This window comes from Gymnoscopelus braueri, assembly GCF_963280865.1.
Source record: "Gymnoscopelus braueri genome assembly, chromosome: 13".
Lineage (NCBI taxonomy): Eukaryota > Metazoa > Chordata > Actinopteri > Myctophiformes > Myctophidae > Gymnoscopelus > Gymnoscopelus braueri.
In genome coordinates, this window is record NC_137615.1 from 38464404 (window position 1) to 38486526 (window position 22123).

Sequence of the window (22123 nt, forward strand, 5' to 3'; positions counted from 1 at the left end):
CCGAAATACAATCTCAAAATATGTTTTAAAACATTTTTTACATTTGAAAACTTGAAAACGAAAAAACTTTTGGTACTTTAAGTACATTTTGATCAAATACTTTTGTACTTTTACTCAAGTAAACATGGAATTCGGGAGTATTTCTACATTGCAGTATTGATACTTTTACTTAAGTAACAAATGGTGAGTAGCCTTACTTTTTCCACCACTGACCAATATATTGGCGCACAGTCCGAGCCGAGGGGACGCACGCGAAAGGGAGATCACACACTGTGGACAGTCAGACCGTTGCCTCTGGAGAGCTGTCACTGTCATGTAGCAGAGCGGAGAGAGAGAGAGAGAGAGAGAGAGAGAGAGAGAGAGAGAGAGAGAGAGAGAGAGAGAGAGAGAGGGATTATCATCATTACGCGTGTGTGTGTGAGTATGAGTGTGTGTGTGTATGTGTGTGTGAGTGAGTGTGTGCGGAGCGCATGTTGTCATCCATCCATCCGCGACTGATGCAGTCCGTTGGGAGCAGTGTGAGCTGAGCTGGACTCACACAGCGCAGCGGAATAACGGGCTCTCTCTCTCCACACATGACTCTAGCGCACGGAGCTTGTGGACGAGCAGCGGATTTCGACGCTACGCCGGGGCTCACGCGTTTTATTCATTTATGATAAAGATCATTCATTATTGACAAGCGGGTGGTTCGGTTTGGGGGGGAATTAACGCACCACTGAACAAAGGATTTATGAAAAACGGTCTACTACAACAGCCAAATTCCACAAAACCCCAAACCATCTCGTTGCGAGCAGTAGCCTACATCGGTGGGTTGTATTAAATGCATATTCTATTCAAGAGGACAAACGGCTGAGGGATCGTTCCTCTCTGCAACCTGGATCGGGAGGAAACATCACACTGGTCGATGGAGAGTGAACCCCCGTCAGATGGGGTTCATTCCGAAATGTGACATTTTCCCATACAGCCTTCTGTAATAATAATAACGTGCATCAACGCAGTCCGCTCTCGGTTGGATTTGTTTACGTCGCTCAAGGTACGTTCTACAGACATTCCACTTAGTAGCTTAGGCTTATCGATTCTAAGAAGAGAGTCATTGGTCAGCTGGCAAGATTCATGTGCATGATGCTATATTTAACGCGCTTTTATTGCTGTGAATTCATCACCACGGCTTACGATGGAAGCAGACGGGCTATTTCAGGGCTCCCCATCATCATCAGACCAGCGGGGTTGACAGTATTGTGAGAAACGCGATGTTGATGCACTACAGCAGTGGTTCTCAACCTTTTCAGGCCGCGTCCCAAATGATCATATTTGAACAGGGGACCCCCCCCCCCCCCCCCCCCCAAAAAAAAAAAAATCATCATATTTGAACTGGGGTCCCCCCCCCCCACCCCAAGCTCACATTGTTGTGAGCTTGTAGATCGACTATTTTCAATTTGGCCAATGTTTGACCCAACCAGTTTTTATAGTATAGTTTGTTGATTGATTGATGCAGCAATGGTCTTTCCTTAAATTGTCACTTTACTGTCATCTGGGACCCCCCCCCCCAAAAAAAAAAAAACTCATGTGGGGACCCCCCTGGGGGTCCCGACCCACAGGTTGAGAACCACTGCACTACAGCATAGGTGCATATACATTTGTAATGTAAGCTCGCTCGCCCGGGAGGCCTGGCATTTGCTGATCATGCCAAAAGGGCACGTTGTACATCATGTTGTTGGGGGAATGTAAGGTGGCAGAACGCGTCACACCCCGACCTTAGAGGCAGCTTTGGCATTTGACCAAAAAACAAAAACATAGCAACCTTAACCTGCCCAGATAGCCTCAACGTTGTGTGTTTTTCGTGCCACTTTATTTATCTCAGGCGGACGAGAAATGTATGGGTATTATGGGTAACTGCTACAGCTCCATTTTGTGGCAAATCTGGACTCAGAACATTTGCATGTTTTACAGTGTCTGTCAGTCATGGCATGGGCCCCTCCCACTCTTTATTGCAGACACATGAGGTTAGATGTTATTCTTTATTTTAGGACCTCAGAACCTCCCCCGTCCCACCCTTCTCTTTCCCACAAGCCTCCCCCTTCTGTCTTTCTCTCTCTCTCTCTCTCACACACACACACACACACACACACACACACACACACACACACACACACACACACACACACACACACACACACACACACACACACACACACACACACACACACACACACACACACACACACACACACACACACACACACAATGGTCTTGCTGCTGCTAGTCCCTAAAACAAACTCTCTTCTGGAATCCCCTGCGGACCCTAGTTGTGCTCAGTATTGTTAAAAGAGTCGGGGGGGGATCTGCCAGGGAAGAACATTCCCATTCTCTCTAAACAGGTATTTGCTTAAAACTGGACCCTATAGGTCAGCTAAATGCATGGCTGTCCCTTATAGGGGATTTATCCCTCCAACAGACTCTCTCTGGCCACCCATGATCGTCCAAGATCTATCAAGAGACAGGACAGACACTGTATATCTTCTGAACCGGTAAGAGGTTGGATATTAACACTCCACCTGTGAGACTTGAAGATTGGGATGGAATGAGAGTTAGAGTGGTAATATCTCTGGTCAGGTCGCTCCCCAGGGCCTGTTTTAGACGACTCTGTGTTCAACCATAAATCAATATTCAGTAGAGCGGATTTGGTGCTTTATTCCCCACACTGTGTTGTTATGTTACCTTGAGATAGTTGCTTTTCTCTTGGGACTCTCCATGGCGCTCCCACCATATGTATCTTGTTTGGATAATCGTGTGTGTGTGTGTGTGTGTGTGTGTGTGTGTGTGTGTGGGTGTGTGTGTGAGAGAGAGAGAGAGAGAGAGAGAGAGAGAGAGAGAGAGAGAGAGAGAGAGAGAGAGAGAGACCATGACCTCTTTATTAAACATGTACACCTGACACAACCTAGCGTGTGAATCGTGTGTGAACAGCATGTATGGTTTCATGGGAACTTCCCTGCTTTCCCTTGTATTTGTGCACAGGTGTACCCTCCCACACACACACACACACACACACACACACACACACACACACACACACACACACACACACACACACACACACACACACACACACACACACACACACACACACACACACACACACACATACTACACTCCCAGGCAGATGCTAACACATGACACATAGCAGACAAGGCTTCATTCCAGGATGGGAGCTTCCCCCGCACATCCTGCTAGGTACCGTGTCTCACCAGACCCAGTGCTACAGTATTTCTTCAGATGCTTATCATCACACTGTCTTAATATCTCTGATAATATATCCCCCCTCTTCATCCATAATGGATGAACCACCTTGATACCACATAGGAATGGAACACCTGACACGAGATGTGTATGGCCCCGGTTTCTTGAGGTGTGTGTTGGGGGGGCTTCTAATCCCACCGATCTCCCCCTCCGTTGCAGGAATGGGGGGGACGAGAGAGACCAGGGAGGAGAGGGAGGGGTGGCACTGTTAATTGCCAAGTCAATTAGCATATGGTCACGCTGCGAGCCCAGCCACATGGTAATGAGGCCTAATTAGGAGGACGCCGAGGGGAATAACTCCACTGCCGATCTCTCCTCGCAGACACCCAAGGGGGGTGTGGGGATGGGGCTCTCTCTTTAAAAAAAAATAATCTAATTCCATTTCACCTGTCTCTTTTCAACTCTCGCATTGGTGCCACTGAACGATTCACAATATTTTAGAAGATCCAGCTTTCCTCATCCTTCCACGTCTATCATCTCTCATCATCTCATGATGTTGTTTGCTCATTCTCTCCTGTCTTTTTATATCCTCACTATGAGGAGCATCTAGCCTGCAATGTGTTATTAGTATAATGGGAAGAAGAGCCAGCCATACCAGATGACACATACTCTATAGTGTTTAAAGACTGTGCAGCTTAACTTGAAGTTCATGGCTTTGATCGTTGCAACAGCCATGTTGTGGCTGGGTGTCCCTCAGCAAGACATAGACGACTGGAGTTGCTCACTGTTTTGTACGTTGCTGCAGGTAATGCCAAATTTATATTCAGAATTTCCGTCGTATGTACGCTGTCATGTGCCAAAATAGCAGGTCTACAAGTTGCTTTCTGTGTGCGACAATGTCGTACGACAAAGTATAAGTCAGGCATCAGAGTGACAGATGTCTAAAATGTACTTTAGTAAATGTGAATGATGTGTGAAGGCTTGCCTGCCAAGCAGCTCTTCAAAAGAGAAAACGAGAAGAGAGAGAGAGAGAGAGAGAGAGAGAGAGAGAGAGAGAGAGAGAGAGAGAGAGAGAGAGAGAGAGAGAGATTTAAGCCCTCAGGAGATTCACGTCCTCAACGTTGCTCCTGTGACCCACACCATTTCCCTCTCCTCCATGAACCTTGCTTCAGGACAAACTCTGTCGCTGGAAGTTTACTTCTAGCCAATTATTGCCAGAGAATAGAGATGCTCAAAGCAGCTTTGAGGTGGAGGTAACAGAAGATAAAAGACCTGTTTGAGATGCCTACTATTCATAAGCTTAGCTAATCAGTTCCGCTGACTCAATTAGTAACACAGATATGTTTGTAATGCAAAGTAAAGCACAGCACATTGAGGTAGCACCTCCAGACACATTAATTGGCAGTATGGGGTAATTCAATATTGTATCTTAGTGTTCATTTATCCTATTTCAACTGAAAAACATGTTGCGACTTTATTCATTTTAAAATACAGAGTTTTTGTCACACAAACAGCCATATGCTAACCACTTTCAACCTGGCATCCCTGTTTTGGTCCCTGAATATTTGGTGATAAATAATAATGAAAAATAAAATTAAAAAAGCCAAATTCCACAAGACTGATGCCTGTCATGCCATCCAAAGGACATTTTAAACCCCACTGCTGTTACAGATGTCTGCTGTTTCAAACTGTGGAGGAGTTCAACGTGTGTTTGTGATAAAGGGCTGTAGTCCTGAATGGCATCATCATCATCATCATCATCAGCTGGCAGATGTCAGGACACTCAGTCCCTGCTTGGCGCCAGAAATAACATGCTTGCTGCTGCATCTGGATTATTGTGTTGCTGGACACACACGCACACGCACACACACACACACACACACACACACACACACACACACGCACACGCGCACACACACACGCACACACACGCACACACGCACGCACACACACACACACACACACACACACACACACACACACACACACACACACACACACACACACACACACACACACACACACACACACACACACACACACACACACACACACAGTTATTGTTCCAGCTGTCTGAATGGAGTGATAGGTGAAAGAAAGAAGATGGAAGGGAGAGAAGTCAAAACGCAATCATCCGCCCAATTATGGTTATGCTAATTACACACAGCATCTGGTTGTGCACTATGTCTGATAATTATAGTGGATGGTAATTGTACAGGAGGGCTTGTTAGATGATTCACCGTCTCTGTCGATCCATTCTGAAGCAGATTTGAATGGTTCAGAATGCTGCAGAACTGTGCTCACATTAGTATGTTATCTGTTTTCTGTCACCATCATGGAAATCAGCGGTTTGTTATTAGTACGTATGCCACATTCGGGCGTTGTGTAAAAACGCTGTGCCTTTGCGCGCATGCATAATACATGCCACAAGACAGCACGTTATATTTGTATGCAAATGGATCCGGCATAAATGGGCATTGTGCCAGTGTGTGTGTGCGTGTGTGTGTGTGTGTGTGTGTGTGCATACTGTATGTGGACGTGCTTTATGAATAAATGTATGTGTGGCACAGTGTGCAGGGCTAATGCTTACAGGCATTTATACTCCGTCGTACGGCAGTGTCTCCTGTCGAAAATAGCCGATCTACAAGTTCCCAATGCGTCACATCCAGCATCATGCTTAAGATGGATGTCTGAGGCACCAGAAGACTCCCTGACACTGACAGGCGGATGCAGACATACAGCCATGCAGCAACACTGGCAGGAGCTGGCTCTTTCCCTAGTTACATAAGACTCACACATGGAGAGAGAGGGGGAGAGAAAGGAAAAGTGATAAAGGAGGGGGGGGGGGGTTACGGAGGGGTGGAAGGGACGCAAGGAGTGGCAAAGGAGAGCTCTTAGAAAAAGAGAGAGTGAGTGAGAGTTGGGGTACAGAGGGATTTCTAATTCCTCTTGACACTTTATTCCTCGGTAACAGAGAGAACAGGTGGAGAGAAGAGAACGAAAGAGCCAAATTGGAATATAAAGGGTGGTATGCAGAAAGAGAGGGATTTCTTGTGATTAGGCAGTCGGTGAAAGAGAGGGAGAGGGAGAGAGGTGGGAGGAGGAGGATGCGAGACACATCTTTCACAGCACATCTTCAAATATAGCGGTGACATGAGACCGCTCCAGCACCGGATGGAGATCCCAATCTAAATGAATAGGGGATGATTTAAATGGGATGGGGGGGAGCTGGAGTGAGGATAAGACGGCAGCATCCTCTGCTCTGCTATAGGGAAAGGAAGGCTCGGGGCTCTGTCTCTTCACATGACTCATAATATTAATAGGAGAGGAGAGGATGAGCGACTGATGTGCTGTGTGTGTGTGTGTGTGTGTGTGTGTGTGTGTGTGTGTGTGTGTGTGTGTGTGTGTGTGTGTGTGTGTGTGTGTGTGTGTGTGTGTGTGTGTGTGTGTGTGTGTGTGTGTGTGAGAGAGAGAGAGAGAGAGAGAGAGAGAGGGTGAGAGTGAGAGTGAGAGTGAGAGAGATTTGGCTTGACTGTAATTCTGAGCATGCATGTCTTGATATTTCTGTGTGTGTGTATCTATGTGCGTGTGTGGTCACTGGTCACTGACAGCACATTGTGTACATCCTTCAACCTTCAGTTTATCAGCCAGTCAGGACCCCACGATCTGTGCTGTGACAGATGAGTGAGTGAGTGAGTGAGTGAATGAGTTACTGACTGACTGACTGACTGACTGACTGACTGACGGACGCAATCATTCAGTGGGTGAGTGAGTGCACAGCAAAATCTTCAACTGTAAAATGTAACTGTTCATTTCATGTAAACAATCATATTGTGTCTATAAGGGTGCTGTGTGGGAAAGGAAGTTAGTGAATGAGTTAATGTGGTTACAGTCTATGACAGAAGTTCCCCCCTCCTGCCTTGTCTCTCTCTCCCTCCTCCTTCTCCTCCCTAGAACCCCCCCATGCTCTCTCTGTCTGTTTTAGTGTGCACTGGTCTGTTGCTGTGTGGTGTTACAGTCCTTGTCACTAAACACGAGACAAAGAAGGAGGCAGAGAGGTAGAGAGGACAAGAGCACAGTCAATGTGAAAGGGGGAGATGGAGTGATGTAGAAGGCTCTTTGAGGATGAATGAACCCCCCCCCTCCAACATCCCCCCTCCTCTGTGCGCTGGGTGTTTTGCTCCTGTCATTCAGAGCTGGAGTGTAACCATGGTTATCAGGGCCTTAGCCAGAAAACACTATGCCGTTAGGAGCTAACTGTTTTCTCAAGTGTGTGAGAGGCAAATTGTATGTCGTTGTTGCAACGCACATGTAACATGTGTGCTTGCGTGCATGGCCGTGAGTGTATGTGCATATGTGTACGTGCACGTGCACGTGCATTTAAGAGCCAGCGCTGTGTTTTGGGTGACTCATCCGTCTGTATGGGCTGATTGATGTTAATGCAGCCCAATAATACACCAACAAGGTCATAATACAATGACAAAATGTCACCGAACGAGGCTTTTATGGAGAAAGGAAACAGAATTTGAGTAATGGGAGGGGGTAGGGGGCTGTAATGCTTAATTTATACTCAACGCATATTCTTGGCAGGCAACACTGTCGTACAACACTGTATATATAAATCAGGCGTAAGAAGAGATCCAAAGGGGTTTAGTCCTCCGAAGAATACAGTACATGCAATAGCTGTAAACAAATGCAAAGGAGCCGTGCCCGCACACTGACATTCACACAATGTTTGTTCCGTTGTTATGCCCTTTGGGGCCTCAAAGACCAACTTGCATAATGATAATTAACGAGTCACAAACAACCACTATGTTAAAAATGCAAAAATAGGCTATGAAGATAGACACATCAAAGGCTTAGAAGAAGCCAACAGAGCAACTATGCAGATAGCAGTCTTCTGCATGTGTATGTGCTTTGTGAGAGAGAACGTTTAGTGGGAGAGAATGTATCTACCTCACTTTGATCTAGGTAGAGGGTTGCAATCACTGATGTATAATAATAAACTGTGGATTGGCCAACATAATATTCGGATGTTCAATAAGGCTGAAGCCACTTAGTGGCCATTTGTTAATGAGAAACTAGACGTGCAGGATACGGTTGTGACCAACATTCATGAAAAGGATTTTGTAAAACATTACTCAATGACAGCAACACTAAAAGAAAGTATGATGTTATTTTATAGCTATGATGGTATTTAGAGTGTGTTAATAACTGCATGTATTGCCATGCAACTGATTCATCTGTGTCTAAACAATCCAGGTTAGCTAGCAACTTAAAGATGTAGTAAGTGATTATTATTGTCTTGTTAAAATACTTTAACAAGATTGGTTGAGATGCCAATATTATCCAATAGAGAAGTCATACAAGATACAGGATCAACAAGTGAAATTGGAAGTGATGACACAAAGATGTGAGGATTGTTTGTTAAAGAACTGGAGAGATGGGGAGACCCTGTTACTGAACAAACACTCTATAGCAATGATTACTATCTAAACTAGTCCATACCCGTCCGGGGATATGCACACTTTGGGTTATGCGCTGTTTACATGCATTGCATTTGAATTGCTGAACAGCCGTAAACAAAGTAGTAGTAGCAACTATTTGCACCATTCAGGTGAATGAATTATTCTTTTTTTGAGGCAGGTCGACCTCCACCGAATGCTGCATAACCCGGAGATTTTCGCAGTCAAAGTATTTGCAGACGTTTAGTTATGTCAAGGCTAAAGGTCCTTACACAGCGGGGCGATTTTTTCGTGCGAATAATACGCTTTTTTAAAAAACCTTATAAAGTCAATGCAAGCGTACATGGCGCGAAAAAGCGGAAAAGCTAAGCGAAAAAGCGTCTTTTAATTATTCGGAACGAGTCCGAATTTTGCGTATATTCGCACATTCGCCGGTGTGTAAGGACCTTAAGTCTGCCCGGTCTGTGGCCGTGCGTGCATGCATGCACACACACGCGTGCGCGACCCGGAGCGAACACACACACACACACACACACACACACACACACACACACACACACACACACACACACACACACACACACACACACACACACACACACACACACACACACACACACACACACACACACACACACACACACACACACACCAGCCATACACACCAGCCATATAATACACACGTTCGCACACATGGACCCGTCGCTCCCGCAGCCATGGGAAGTTGATGTTTAAGCTGTTTGAGCTATGTGTGCTAATAACACAACCTGGATTAGAACATTACGCGTGTGAATCTGCGTGCTTGTTGGCGTGAAGATGATATCCAAAGCACCCTCCCTCTCATGAAACACAGTGTGTGTGTGTGGACACGGGCCGTAAATGAAAGTCCTTTATAGGTTTGCAGCGTTCTCTGTCTAATAGTGCCCGTGCACAGTTTGTCTGTCAGGCAGCTGGCTGTGCGCAGTTTGATCATTCATCCCATAGCTTGGGGTCACGGGGGGTGTTTTTTTTTATGGGAGGGGGATGTGATGGGAGACGCATTCATAATCCTCATATGGAAGGAAAAAAGTGTCTATGGGACCTACTTTCCAAGCTCTGTATCGTCCCCGTCTGTACATGACTGTCCCAGTTCTACTGTGTGCTGGAGGGTGTGTGTGTGTGTGTGTGTGTGTGTGTGTGTGTGTGTGTGTGTGTGTGTGTGTGTGTGTGTGTGTGTGTGTGTGTGTGTGTGTGTGCGTGCGCGTGTGCGTGCGTGTGTGTGTGCATGAGCCTTAGCCCTGTCTGGTGTGTAGTTAAGTCCAGCTCTCTCCCCTGTTGGTCTGGCCAGTTGCACTGTGTTTTTCTGGCAAGACACTGAAAGAAGATCTATCTCTGAGGATATCCAGTGTCCTTTATGTGGTATGTAAATACTGTGTTGCAGTCTATTTGTAGACGGCAGGGGAAGGTATTTCAGCCATGGCCTTAAAGTGAGCGTAGTGTGGTGAAGCTCTGTGAAATAAACAGACCCTGGAACAATACATAGCAAAATGTTAATTTAACATAACCACTTGAACCCCAGCAGCATCCCTATTCTTGGGGGAACATTAGCCGAAAAAATGCTGATTCACAATGTGTCATGTTGCGATGCATTGTGAGCTTGTAGAGCTTCTATTTTTGGCGAAGACATTTGGTTTTAGAGGGCAAAAAAGCGGTCCAAGTACAGTAAGTAACTCTTAGTTTCACTGTATGGTGGGTTTAAGTGGTTAACTGTAAAAATGCACTGAGATGAGTTGAATTAACACTCTGGATTTTACAGTGTAGGAGAAATAGAGGGGGACAAGTGTGCGCGCACCGTGCACGTGTTTGTATGTGTATGTGTTTACTGAAGGGTGATGATGATGACTCAGCACAATGTGTGTGAGGCAGCTTGGAAAAATGTATGAAAGGTCAGTGCAGTGATGTGTTGGACAGACAGTTGTTGTTGACCGTGAGGCTTGCTCAGATGTTTGATTAACTCCGTCTCTTTCTCTCTCTGTGTGTGTGTGTGTGTGTGTGTGTGTGTGTGTGTGTGTGTGTGTGTGTGTGTGTGTGTGTGTGTGTGTGTGTGTGTGTCTGCTGGTCTTTGATACATTTCAACTCAAAAACTATAGAACACAAGAGCATGACAGGTGCAAAGACGATGATCATATTGGAAAAACTCCTTGCCGAACTGGAAGTGTGAAGTTTGTGTGTGCGTGTGTGTGTGTGTGTGTGTACGTGTGTGTGTGTGTGTACGTGTGTGTGTGCGTGTGGGTGTGTGCGTGTGCGTGTGCGTGTGCGTGTGCGTGTGCGTGTGCGTGTGTGCGTGTGCGTGTGTGTGTGTGTGTGTGTGTGTGTGTGTGTGTGTGTGTGTGTGTGTGTGTGTGTGTGTGTGTGTGTGTGTGTGTGTGAAGCCAGGCAGGTAGACTGATGCAGCATTGATTCCTTCCTTTGGTACTCTTTGTGCTGCCAGTGTTTCTCTATAGGCACTTCACTTAAAAGTGTACGTGAGGCACTGTGTGTGTGTGTGTGTGTGTGTGTGTGTGTGTGTGTGTGTGTGTGTGTGTGTGTGTGTGTGTGTGTGTGTGTGTGTGTGTGTGTGTGTGTGTGTGTGTGTGTGTGTGTGTGTGTGTGTGTGTGTGTGTGTACTGTATTATGTATAGTCTCGCATCTTGCCAGGTACCCGTAGATGGACGATAGCGAGTGGAGCTGTTTGTACACATGAGTTCCTTTCTGTGTATCGCAGTTTGTCATAAAACATATACTTGATGCTACATCCCTTCCTGTCTGTACTGTAGGCGGTACAGTTTCAAATCATAAATCATATACCTTGTTTTGAATAATTAAAAAAGGCTCTCTGCTGCTGTCCTGTAGAAGAAAAGCAGTTTTACTGGGCATGGCTGAGTTTTTATTATTTTATCATCTAACGCGGCTTGAGATATCATCATCATAAACTTGATTAAATATCACTTTTCAACACGAAAGTTACAAAATGCCTTATGCAATACTAAAAGTTATAAAACAGCCGAATTAAACAACACATACTGTTACTGTATCAAAGTAAATATTAGCATATAACAGCTGTTAAAATAGTGACAATAGTGAAACAAGGATAGAAATTGCATAGAGCAAAAAAGCTTGCAGAAAAGCAAGCCACTTTAGAAGTGTTTAAAAAGTCGATACATAGAATTTGCTAATCTGTGCTCTTTGGGAATCGCATTCTATAGATCAGGGGCCCTGGCAGAAAATGTTCGATCCCCTCTTGACATTAATTTGGAATCTAGGAACAAGAGAGGACAAGAGATAGAAAAGAGAGCGAGACATAGAGAAAACTTTGAGAAAAGTTTGATTTATATTTTACATGCCAAAAACAATAGATCTACAAGCTTACAACGTGTCACCTTGTGAGCAGAATGTTTTGTACGAAAAAAATATCAGATGAGAATTTTAAATGAACATATGATTTTGTATAACCTTGTGCACACCTATTCCGAAATGTTTTCAGTCGGACTCAGTTCGATTCATGCATTTTAAAGAAAATCGCAACAGACTCTGTATGCAAGAGCCGTAAGTCATTCACCCTCTGTTAACTGCTGTTCATTGTTTGAAACAGAACTATGGCAGATTGTCTGTATTGTTACTCAGAGGCAGATGATCACTGTGGAAATAACTGCCAGCGCAACAAACTCTATCTAAAGCAGGATAACTCCCTCCTCCCCCATTTCTCTCCTGTTCTTTGTCTTTTCTTCTTTTCTCTCACTTTATCTTTTTCTGTTTCCATTCTTTGTCCTTCGTGCTCACTCTCCTCTCTCTGTTTTGTTCTTTGAATCCCTCAGAGATGGCGAGATTCCTCCCTGTCCTCCTCCTCTTGCTGCTAACTGTGTCCCAGCGTGCCAGCGGCCAGGACTCAGAGGACACGTCGAATACGCTGCCCCGGGGCTGTGGCTGGGGCCTGGTGCGCCCCTACACCCTCCTCTGTGATCTGGATTCCATATGGGGGGTCGCCGTCGAGTCGGTGGCCGCCGGCGGGGCCCTGGCGTCCATCTTGCTCGTCCTCGTCCTGCTGTGCCGCGTGCGCCACATCAGCGAGGGGGAGAAGCGTAGCGGCGTGGGACCGATTCTCCTCCTTCTCCTGGGCATCCTGGGCCTGTTTGGCCTGAGCTTTGCTTACCTTATTGAGGAGGACGCGTCGCTCTGTCTGCTCCGCAGGGCTCTCTGGGGGCTCCTCTTCGCTGTCTGCTTCTCTTGCCTGCTGGTGCAGGGCGTTCGGCTGCGCAGGTTGGGCCGCGAGCGTCGGAGTCCAGGTGGTTGCGCCCTCACGGGCCTGGCGCTCGGCTTGAGTGCCGTACAGGGCATTATCGCCGCCGAGTGGCTGCTTCTGACCGTGCTGCGAGAGGGACGCCCCGCCTGCCAGTACCTGCCTCTGGACTTCTCCTTAGCCTGCAGCTATGTGCTAGCGCTCTTGCTAGCTGCGCTGACCGCCGCTTCCCTGGCACTGTGCGGGAAGACACGCCAGTGGCGCTGCAATGCCATCTGGCTGCTGGTGACCTGCTTGCTGTCGCTGTTGTTGTGGGTGGCCTGGGTGGGCTTCTACCTCTACGGCAACGACTGGCTGGGGAGGTCCCCTGACTGGGACAACCCGGCCCTGGCTATCGCCCTGGTGGCCCAGGGCTGGCTGCTGCTGCTCTTCCACGCTATCCCCGAGGCCCACATCTGCATGAGACCCCCGCCACAGCCCACCGCCCCCGACTACTTTGACACCTCCCAGAACTCGACGAGGATGAGGGAGACCAGCTTTGACGAAGACATCCCCCTCTCTCACAGGCAGTTTGTGGAGAACCAGGGCTACGGGTACAGCGATGAGAACACTGCAGGTACGCTCCAGTCCATGGAGAATGTAGGCCATCGTAAGTAATGAAACAACACAATGTTCATCTAGAGATAACTACAGATTATGCATCAAGTGTTTCTGTGTTTCTGTGTCACACATCATTTTAGTCTGGACAACTCAAGAATTGAATTTAAATATTTTAAACATAAAATGAGCAATATATTTTAATATATTAGCTTTTAATTGAATATGATATTTTATTGGCAACAAATAAGAGCTCAATATAACCAATTAAAAGTGCCAAAAGGGATTAATCACAAAAAAGACGAAGGTTGTTACCATTGTGCTCCAGGTATTGGGTATTAGGTATTCATAGGCATTCTGAGGGAGTACACTAACATTTCCCCTACCAAATAGGGGCCTTCTGAAACCCCCCCATAGTACATGAAAGCAGATCCAAAACAACAGGTGGGAACTGGAGGGGTGGAGGGTGAGCAGCAATTCCTAGAAGGGCAGCAGCAGCAGTAGTGTGAGACAACGCAGCAAACAAGCAAATGAGCAATGCAAACATCCCCATTTAAACGGGACACTCTATTAGTAAAGTGGTGCATGTGACTGGTTCAGAATAGAAGCATGGAGCTGGGGATGACCAACGGTCGGATAACAGCAACTGCAATGGGAGTTTCCTGACTGAACTTTTCTGTACAGGAAAGATACAGGGGGGGGGGGACTGTATGGCACTGCAGGATCTCAACATGGAGTCCTCTGGCCCACAGGAGTCCTTGAGGAGTTAGGGGTTTGTAACTCCTCAAGGATCCATTTTGTCCCAATTGTACACTCTCTGAGTTAAATTAACACTGATTAAATTAAATCAGTGTTTCAATCAAATTAACCCCAATCTACACCGATACAGTGTAGATTGGGGTCCCAGAGATAAATACAGAAAAATATATAGTATCAAATGGGGGTCCGTGGCCTAACGCATATGACACTGGGGGTCCTTGAAATTCAAATGGTTGAGAATCACTGCTGAATGGGAGACAAATGTGAGTAATGTCCGGCCCATCTCTCTATATGCCCTCTGTGCCAGCAGGCTTGAGGAGCGCTGCAGGCCATCATAATGGGAGCACTGGTGCCAGGCCCAGTGCTCCTTTCCGCAGCAACGTCTACCAGCCCACTGAGATGACCATGATCCTGAACGGGGGCGCGGTGAGTAGATCCTCACAGTCACAGGTGCACACACACACACACACACACACACACACACACACACACACACACACACACACACACACACACACACACACACACACACACACACACACACACACACACACACACACACACAGCTCACCCCCAAGTGCTCATCATGACCATCAGAGCAGCCATCAGCTGGGTGAAGCTGAGGCAGATTTTGACAAAGGTCTCCCCCCCATCACTTACATTCTTACACACAATGCTCTCTATAAATCAATCAACTGCATGCACATCTGTGCATACTGAACATTACCCTCCAAACGACACTGAGGGAGGTGTGTGTGAGCATATTTATACATGTAAGTACATGTAAGTAGCCTTGGGAACCAATGGTTCCCGAGGCATGTGGCCCATACTGTAGGCCAGCTCCTGTTTATGTACCATGAGGTGGCTTGATGACCGTGTACAAGTACAGTACACCCCCTGGACATGATGCTAGTATGTCACAGAGACCTACTGTATACCCCCAATCCAACACCTTGATGCTGAGTGCCAAGCAGGGAGGCATTGGTTACATTACTATAGTCTTCTTTGGTATGACTTGGCTGGGGATTGAACCCCAGCCCCCCATTCTCAGGGTGGACACTCTACCCACAAGGCCACTGAGCTGGTATTCATGCGTGTGTGCATACATGCAGAGTTTGGTTTGTGCACAATCATGCAACTGGGCACTAATTTCTTTGTGTATGGATATGTGTGAGAGAGTTCTATATCATTATCTGTGCATGTGTGTGTGTGTGTGTGTGTGTGTGTGTGTGTGTGTGCGTGCGTGCGTGCGTGCGTGCGTGCGTGCGTGCGTGCGTGCGTGCGTGCGTGCGTGCGTGCGTGCGTGCCTGCGTGCGTGCGTGCGTGCCTGCGCGTGCGTGCCTGCGTGTGCGTGTATGTGTGTGTGTGTGTAAGCTGTGATGCTATCTCTTCAGTGAGTGATGCAGTTGTGTCCTGGCTCTTGTCAGGTCCTCTATTGTGCCAGGATAGATGGGCACTCTGGCCGGTGCAGGGCAGGTGAATGCCTTCCATTCCCCATGCTATAAATAAAGCCTAGCCACTCCGCCAGAATGCTGAGGCAACATTCTGTTAATATTCTGGGCATGTATATCAATAAAGCCATAAAGCCAAAACGGTTTATAGGCACTATTCTTGGAGATCTCAAATAGGTTGTGTGATTTAGTAAACGTGCTCTGTGAATATGCGTAACATTCTCTCCGCATAAGAGATCATTACTTTGCCAGAAAAGTGTGTGTCCAGTGATTAAAAAATAACACATTTTGTGAAAATAGCCAATCTACAACCTCACAACATGTCGCTTCGCGACAAGTGGTTAAATAAAGCTATATAGCAGTGGTCCTCAAAGTGGGGTTCAGGGACCCCCAGGTTTCCTTGAAGGGGTTTCAAATGGACAGTTACAGGTTTGTAACTCGGAGAGTTATGGGGGTCCTCCTTGATATAAAAAGTTTGAGAACCACTGCTATATAGTAAGTAGAAGCTTCCGGTGTGACGAACCTCATTCGTGGTGTTCTGTCTCTTACAGGTACCCTCGGCCCCCCCCACCTACACGGGGCGGCAGCTGTGGTGAGGAAGAGGATGGGAGAAGATCATGAAGATGAAAGGTTGAGAGGAGGAGAAGAAGAAGAGGGAAAAGGGGGTTTTGGTTGAGGATAAGTATAAGTGGTCCAGGGGCTGGCAGCCCGGAAGAACATGGACTTGAACATGGACACCGACAGGACCCCATGTCTCTGTGTATAGACTGAGGACTTACACACTCACACGAGTGCGCCAATCAGCTACGCCAACTACTGTGTGTGAGACCGGAAAAATGGAGGACAGAGCCAATGTTCTTCTTAAACATCTCCTGTAGCCTACACATCTCTGTAGGAAGGTGGACGAGTCTAACAAGAAGAAAAACAATATATGAGCGGATGTGGCTCTGGAAATATTGACACTCAGTATTATTCTGTTTGAATTTTGCTCCCCTGAGACTGTATACCACTGTAAGCATCCTTGAAAACTGTGAAATGTATCACTTAATTTCCCTCCCTCTCTCTCTGTCTCTGGTTCTCTCTTCCTGTCAGTCAGTGTGTGTGTGTGTGTGTGTGTGTGTGTGTGTGTGTGTGTGTGTGTTCTGCTATGACTCGCACCGCTGGCGCTGCAGCAGAAACGTGTGGCTCTGTCCTCCATTCATCCATGCTGCAGGTGCAAGCACTCACCAGCCTCCCACTGAAATAAATGCCATCCTCAGAGATGTGCACATGAGAGAAGTGTACAGCTTGAGCAATCCAAAAGAATACAGTGCGTGTGCGCGTGTGTGTGCATGTATTGCCCTTCACCTCAACTCTGGACCATAACACATCCTCCTTCTCTGCTTTCCTTGGACCTCACTCCATGGATCTCTCTCTCTCTCTCTCTCTCTCTCTCTCTGTCAGTCTCTAGTGTGCTTCTATGTGTATCTACTGTGAATAGCACATACTTCCTCATCCTCCCATACGCATGGACACTGCCCAACATATAACACAGACTGGAATATGGAATGAAACTCCAACGTGACCACACATTAAAACAACAACAACAAAAATGACCACCTGGTACCGGCTCACCTTAACAGAGGGGACGGTGAGGCAGGCTCAAAATGAAATGGCATCCGATTGCGACGGGATGGAGCGGATTCTGATTGGATGCAGAAGGCGTCAGTCAGTCAGCGAGGTAGCAAACGCAAGAATCTAGGTCAGACTTGTGTGCTCTCTCGCTCATCTCCAGTGTCTCCAGTCTAAGCCAGCCGGGAGAAACTGTCACTTTATATCAGGGGGAAAACGGTCCACTGTACTTATTCCCTCTATCTGTGTTGTATGTGTGCATATACGCATGTTGTGATTCACTCGTTTGTTTTGTTTTGCGTGTTGGAACGTGACGAATACACTTCACAGCCAGGATTGTTGGCTGGTGCTACAGTACATTTCCCCTCTTCCTCAATTTCACATGATCCCATGAAAACCTAGTTTATATTTTGTCGCACAAGAAGTGGTCGAAAATGCGACTCTCTGAGTCAACTTCTTTGATAGAAAATCTGTTATTTTCCAGTGAGTGACTAAATATGCTGTATATTGAAAGCCTGATTAGACACAAATTGCAGATCTACAAGCTCACAGCGCGTAGATCTGCTATTTCTGGCACGCGATACCCGCACGCAACTAAGTATGCATCAGGCTATACTGTATATATATATATATATATATATATATATATATATATATATATATATATATATATATATATTGAGACAGATACAGAGAGAGGTGACCGTTGTGTGCAGACATCCAAGAGCCTTAGAAAGAAAGAGAGAGAGAGAGAGAGAGAGAGAGAGAGAGAGAGAGAGAGAGAGAGAGAGAGAGAGATCAGATTTGCAGTGTGATGCACAAGGAGCGAGAGATCAAATGAACGCTGGTGCAGAGGACTGAAGGAGGAGAAGGGAAAGGGGGGATGGGTAGAGCAAGAAGAAAAGAATAGATAGGCAAGAGTCTCGGAGGAGAGCAGGACGAGGGGGCTTGAATAGTCGATATGACAGTGACGTCCCTCTGAGTCCCTTCAGTCAGCCTGTGTTTCTTCTGTGTGAGAAAATGGCTCCTTCCTCTTCTGCGAGTATGTGTGTGTGTGTGTGTGTCTGTATGTATGTTGCTGCTGTGTATGCGTGTGTTGCTGTGTGTGTGTTTGTGTTTCTTTGTTGCAATATGTGTGAGTGTGTGTGTGTGTGTGTGTGTGTGTGTGTGCGTGCGTGCGTGCGTGCGTGCGTGCGTGCGTGCGTGCGTGCGTGCGTGCGTGCGTGCGTGCGTGCGTGCGTGCGTGCGTGCGTGCGTGCGTGGTGTACATGTATGTGTGTGGTTGCGTTGGAGGCTGCGCTACGCTATGTGACCGTCCTCTTCATCTGGCGAAGCCTCCATTGTCTTGGTGTAGTGGTTAGATCGTCTAGCCTGTACGTCCCTGTGCCAAGAAGGACTTCGGTTTCTCCGGGGTCTCGTGTTTCGAGACCCTCTAACCCCAAAACCACCTCTCTCCTCCAAGAACCCGCGCAGTACAATCCTCAGCGTTCATTTAACTCGGAGGGTGTAAAGATTGACCCAAACATAACCATACCAATTTGGGTCATTTCACCATTAGAATGAAATAAACCCTGAGGGTTTTACTGTGTGTACATAGTTGTGCTGTATAGCATTTGTTTGGCTGTTTACGTTTTTGTTTTTGGTAGATTAAGTTTAGACACCAGTGTTATATAAAACCACTGGACATCTGACTACTGCAAAGTATTTTATTTTTTATTCTTTGAGGGATTTTTAACTGGATTGTCATATATTATGCTTATATTTTTCACTTGCTGGTGTCTTTTTTTTACTAGTATTTTGAAATGTTTTGCAGATACTAGATATGCTTTTATTTTTATTTGGATTAACGTTGAACAAAACTATACCATTTGTCTTTTATGGGGATGGAATTTTGTGTCCCCTCTGTAACCATGCGACTGAGATGTCAAAGACATGGGTTTACTGCTGTAACAGTTATGGGGGAAACAAACCTACTACTTTTCTCAGAAGTATGAATTATTGCTATGAATAATGTTTTGCACTTCATGCAGTAGATAATGACTGTGTCTGTGATATTATAAGGTGATTACAGAGAGCAGCGCAGGGAATGGTGGAATCAAAGAACTTTGACCCTGCCAGTGGTCATACCGGTCACCCTCCCAGCCCCGCTCCCAGTGCTCCCCCCCCCCCCCCCTCAACCAGGAAACGACAGAAGAGATGGACTTACTAGACGAGGGGGTTGACCCTGGAATGGATGGTACTGTTCAAGTACAGTAGGTCTAACCCTAGAACTGGTGCGGGTCTAAAAAGAGAGCTTGTCCAATGGGGCCAGGTTCTGTTTGGGCTGACCTGGAGTCAGGCTATGGGGGCCAAGGATCCTTGCGTTTCGTGCGAGAAAGGAGCTTTGGGTGGTCAGTAAATGGTCAGTAGCACTGAGAGGCAACTTGAGATTCAACTCCCAGAGCTGAGGGGCGAGGGGGTTCATTATTGTGTTGTTTTCACTCAATGTGGAGTACAAAAAACAAAAAAAAAGAATAATATTAATAAGATGTGACGTCGTAGATTTTGCACTTGTCAACTACCTATCTGTGCATGCTCATCACCATTTCTACTTGTAAGACCTTTCTCAGACGTACTGTTCAATACTAATTCTATTTATGTCAAGGTCATGTGGCAACAATCATATTTTCCGTGTATATCAGATGACACAATTATGTCTGTGCTTTCCTAAACACAAAAGAGAGTTTGTTCTTGAAATTCTTGAGACAAAAAAAACATTTATATATAAAAAAAATAAAAAAATAAAAATGGAGGAGGTGGTACAAAATACAGGTCCCAGAATAGTCCCAGAGAATACCTGAAAAGGTGGATGTCAGATCATCAATGGACCTAATTTTAACTTCCTCCTGTTGGTTTGAAGCCTCACTGGGGGATAGAGGCAACTTATGAGAGATATCTCTGTGTTTATTGAAATTGAAATAAACTATGGTGAGATTTGCACAACAATTCTATATGTATAGTTTTGTCATCCCTGGGTAGCCCATGAAACACCCCTCCTTCCTGGGTTTCACGTGTCCTTAAAGGAGTAGTTCACCCCAAAAAAATGACTTATTTTCTATCAATTACACACCCCATGAAGTCTTGAATTCATGGCGATTTTTTAGTTTTTGTCACATTCCTATGACCAGCGGAGTCATCAAATTGTTGGCTCAGGAATGGGACAAAAAGTCAAAATTCTCCATGAATTCAAGACTTCATGGGGTGTGTAATTGATAGAAAATAAGTAACTTTTTGGGTGAACTACTGCTTACGGCTTTAAGCCTCATTTATATTCCGTATTTCCCCCGTGTTTACGAGAACTGATCTTCAGGCGTCACGATGCAACGCTTGAAAACCAATTCTCGTTAGCAAGCAACGATGTAGGCTATATTGTTTTCCTCACTATGTTTGGGGGAGAAGATCGCTTGTTTTTGTTACCTCACCGCGCGGCGATAGTGTGGGCTGGAGGCTCGCAATCTACGCCCGAGCGAGCCATTATGAGCTGTCTGAGTTTTGGCAAGCCATGGCGGACGGAAAACGAGTGCTCCCTTCCCCCTGTTTCAGCCAAACACAGGCCGAGACCTCCCCAGCCATTCCCCAACTCTACTGGGGAAACAATGTCGCACACTGTAGAGGATATATAACTGAAGTATAACTGAAGCTTTACCTGTTCACTCCTGAATGGTCTAGCCTCTGAGTCTGGACTGTTCCACTGATTGGGCCAGCTGATGGAGGTGATATTGGTTTTCACAGCTGTGACTGTGCAGTGACGCAGCATGCCTATGTACAGTGTAGAATTTGTTTCCCCTGATTAGAACAAAAAAAAGCCCCACAGTTCAAGCCTCATTTATGCATTGTCGCACGGCAGTGCGGCTTGCCGAAAATGGCTGAGTTTCAAGCTGACAAGCTGTTAGCTTGAAATTCAGTCTTACTTTCACACCGTCGTGCGACAAAGAATGAATTAGGCTTAACTTTTGTTTCTGTAACTGATTCAGGAAGAAAAAAAAAAGCATTCAATAAAAGTGTCATGTTTATAGTTAACTTTGAATTTCATGTGGTCTTTTTCATTACAAACATACAGTGGTGGAAAAAGTACTCAGATATTTTACTTAAGTAAAAGTAGCAATACCACAATATAAAACTACTCTGTTACAAGTAAAAGGCCTGTGTTCAAAATGTTACTTGAGTAAAAGTACAAAAGTATTGGCATCAAAATGTACTTAAAGTACCAAAAGTAAAAGTACTAAATATTTGAAAATAGCCGATCTACAAGCTCACAACGCGTCGCGGTGCGACGCGTTGTGAGCTTGTAGATCTGCTATTTTCAAATAGCCTAGGTATAAATTAGGGCTAAAGTGGTTAATGTATGTTTTGTAATATCATAATTTATATCTGAAAAGTAACTAGTAACTAAAGTTTTCAAATAATTGTAGTGGAGTAAAAGTACAATATTTGCCTCTGAGATGTAGTGGAGTAGAAGTAAAAGTATTGGAAATTGGAAATACTCAAGTAAAGTACAAATACCTCAAAATTGTACTTAAGTACAGTACTTGAGTAAATGTACTTAGTTACTTTCCACCACTGCAAACATAACACTGTCATGTCTTATGATTTAACTATAAGGTGCAGTATTACTAATGTAATTCAAATGACTGATTTCCGCATTTTTTTAGAACTTTTTAAAACAACATTCCCAAAATAGGGACACCAGGTTGAAAGTGGTTAAGAGA

At 45.7% G+C, this 22123-nt stretch overlaps 1 protein-coding gene across 4 annotated transcripts; it reads left to right on the forward strand.

Moving 5' to 3' along the window:
- The first annotated feature begins 434 nt into the window (after positions 1-434).
- On the forward strand, positions 435-21434 carry gprc5ba (G protein-coupled receptor, class C, group 5, member Ba). 4 transcript variants are annotated; one of them, XM_080446096.1, is made up of 4 exons: positions 435-1033; positions 12536-13606; positions 14624-14739; positions 16316-21434. In XM_080446096.1, exons 2-4 carry the CDS (start codon positions 12538-12540, stop codon positions 16358-16360), a joined length of 1230 nt encoding a protein of 409 aa, XP_080302222.1. In that variant the 5' UTR covers positions 435-1033; positions 12536-12537; the 3' UTR covers positions 16361-21434. The 4 variants fall into 4 exon arrangements, with proteins under 4 accessions (XP_080302222.1, XP_080302223.1, XP_080302224.1 ...); XM_080446097.1 differs by having other exon boundaries at positions 12536-13573; positions 14621-14739; XM_080446098.1 differs by having other exon boundaries at positions 12536-13573.
- The last annotated feature ends 689 nt before the right edge of the window (positions 21435-22123 follow it).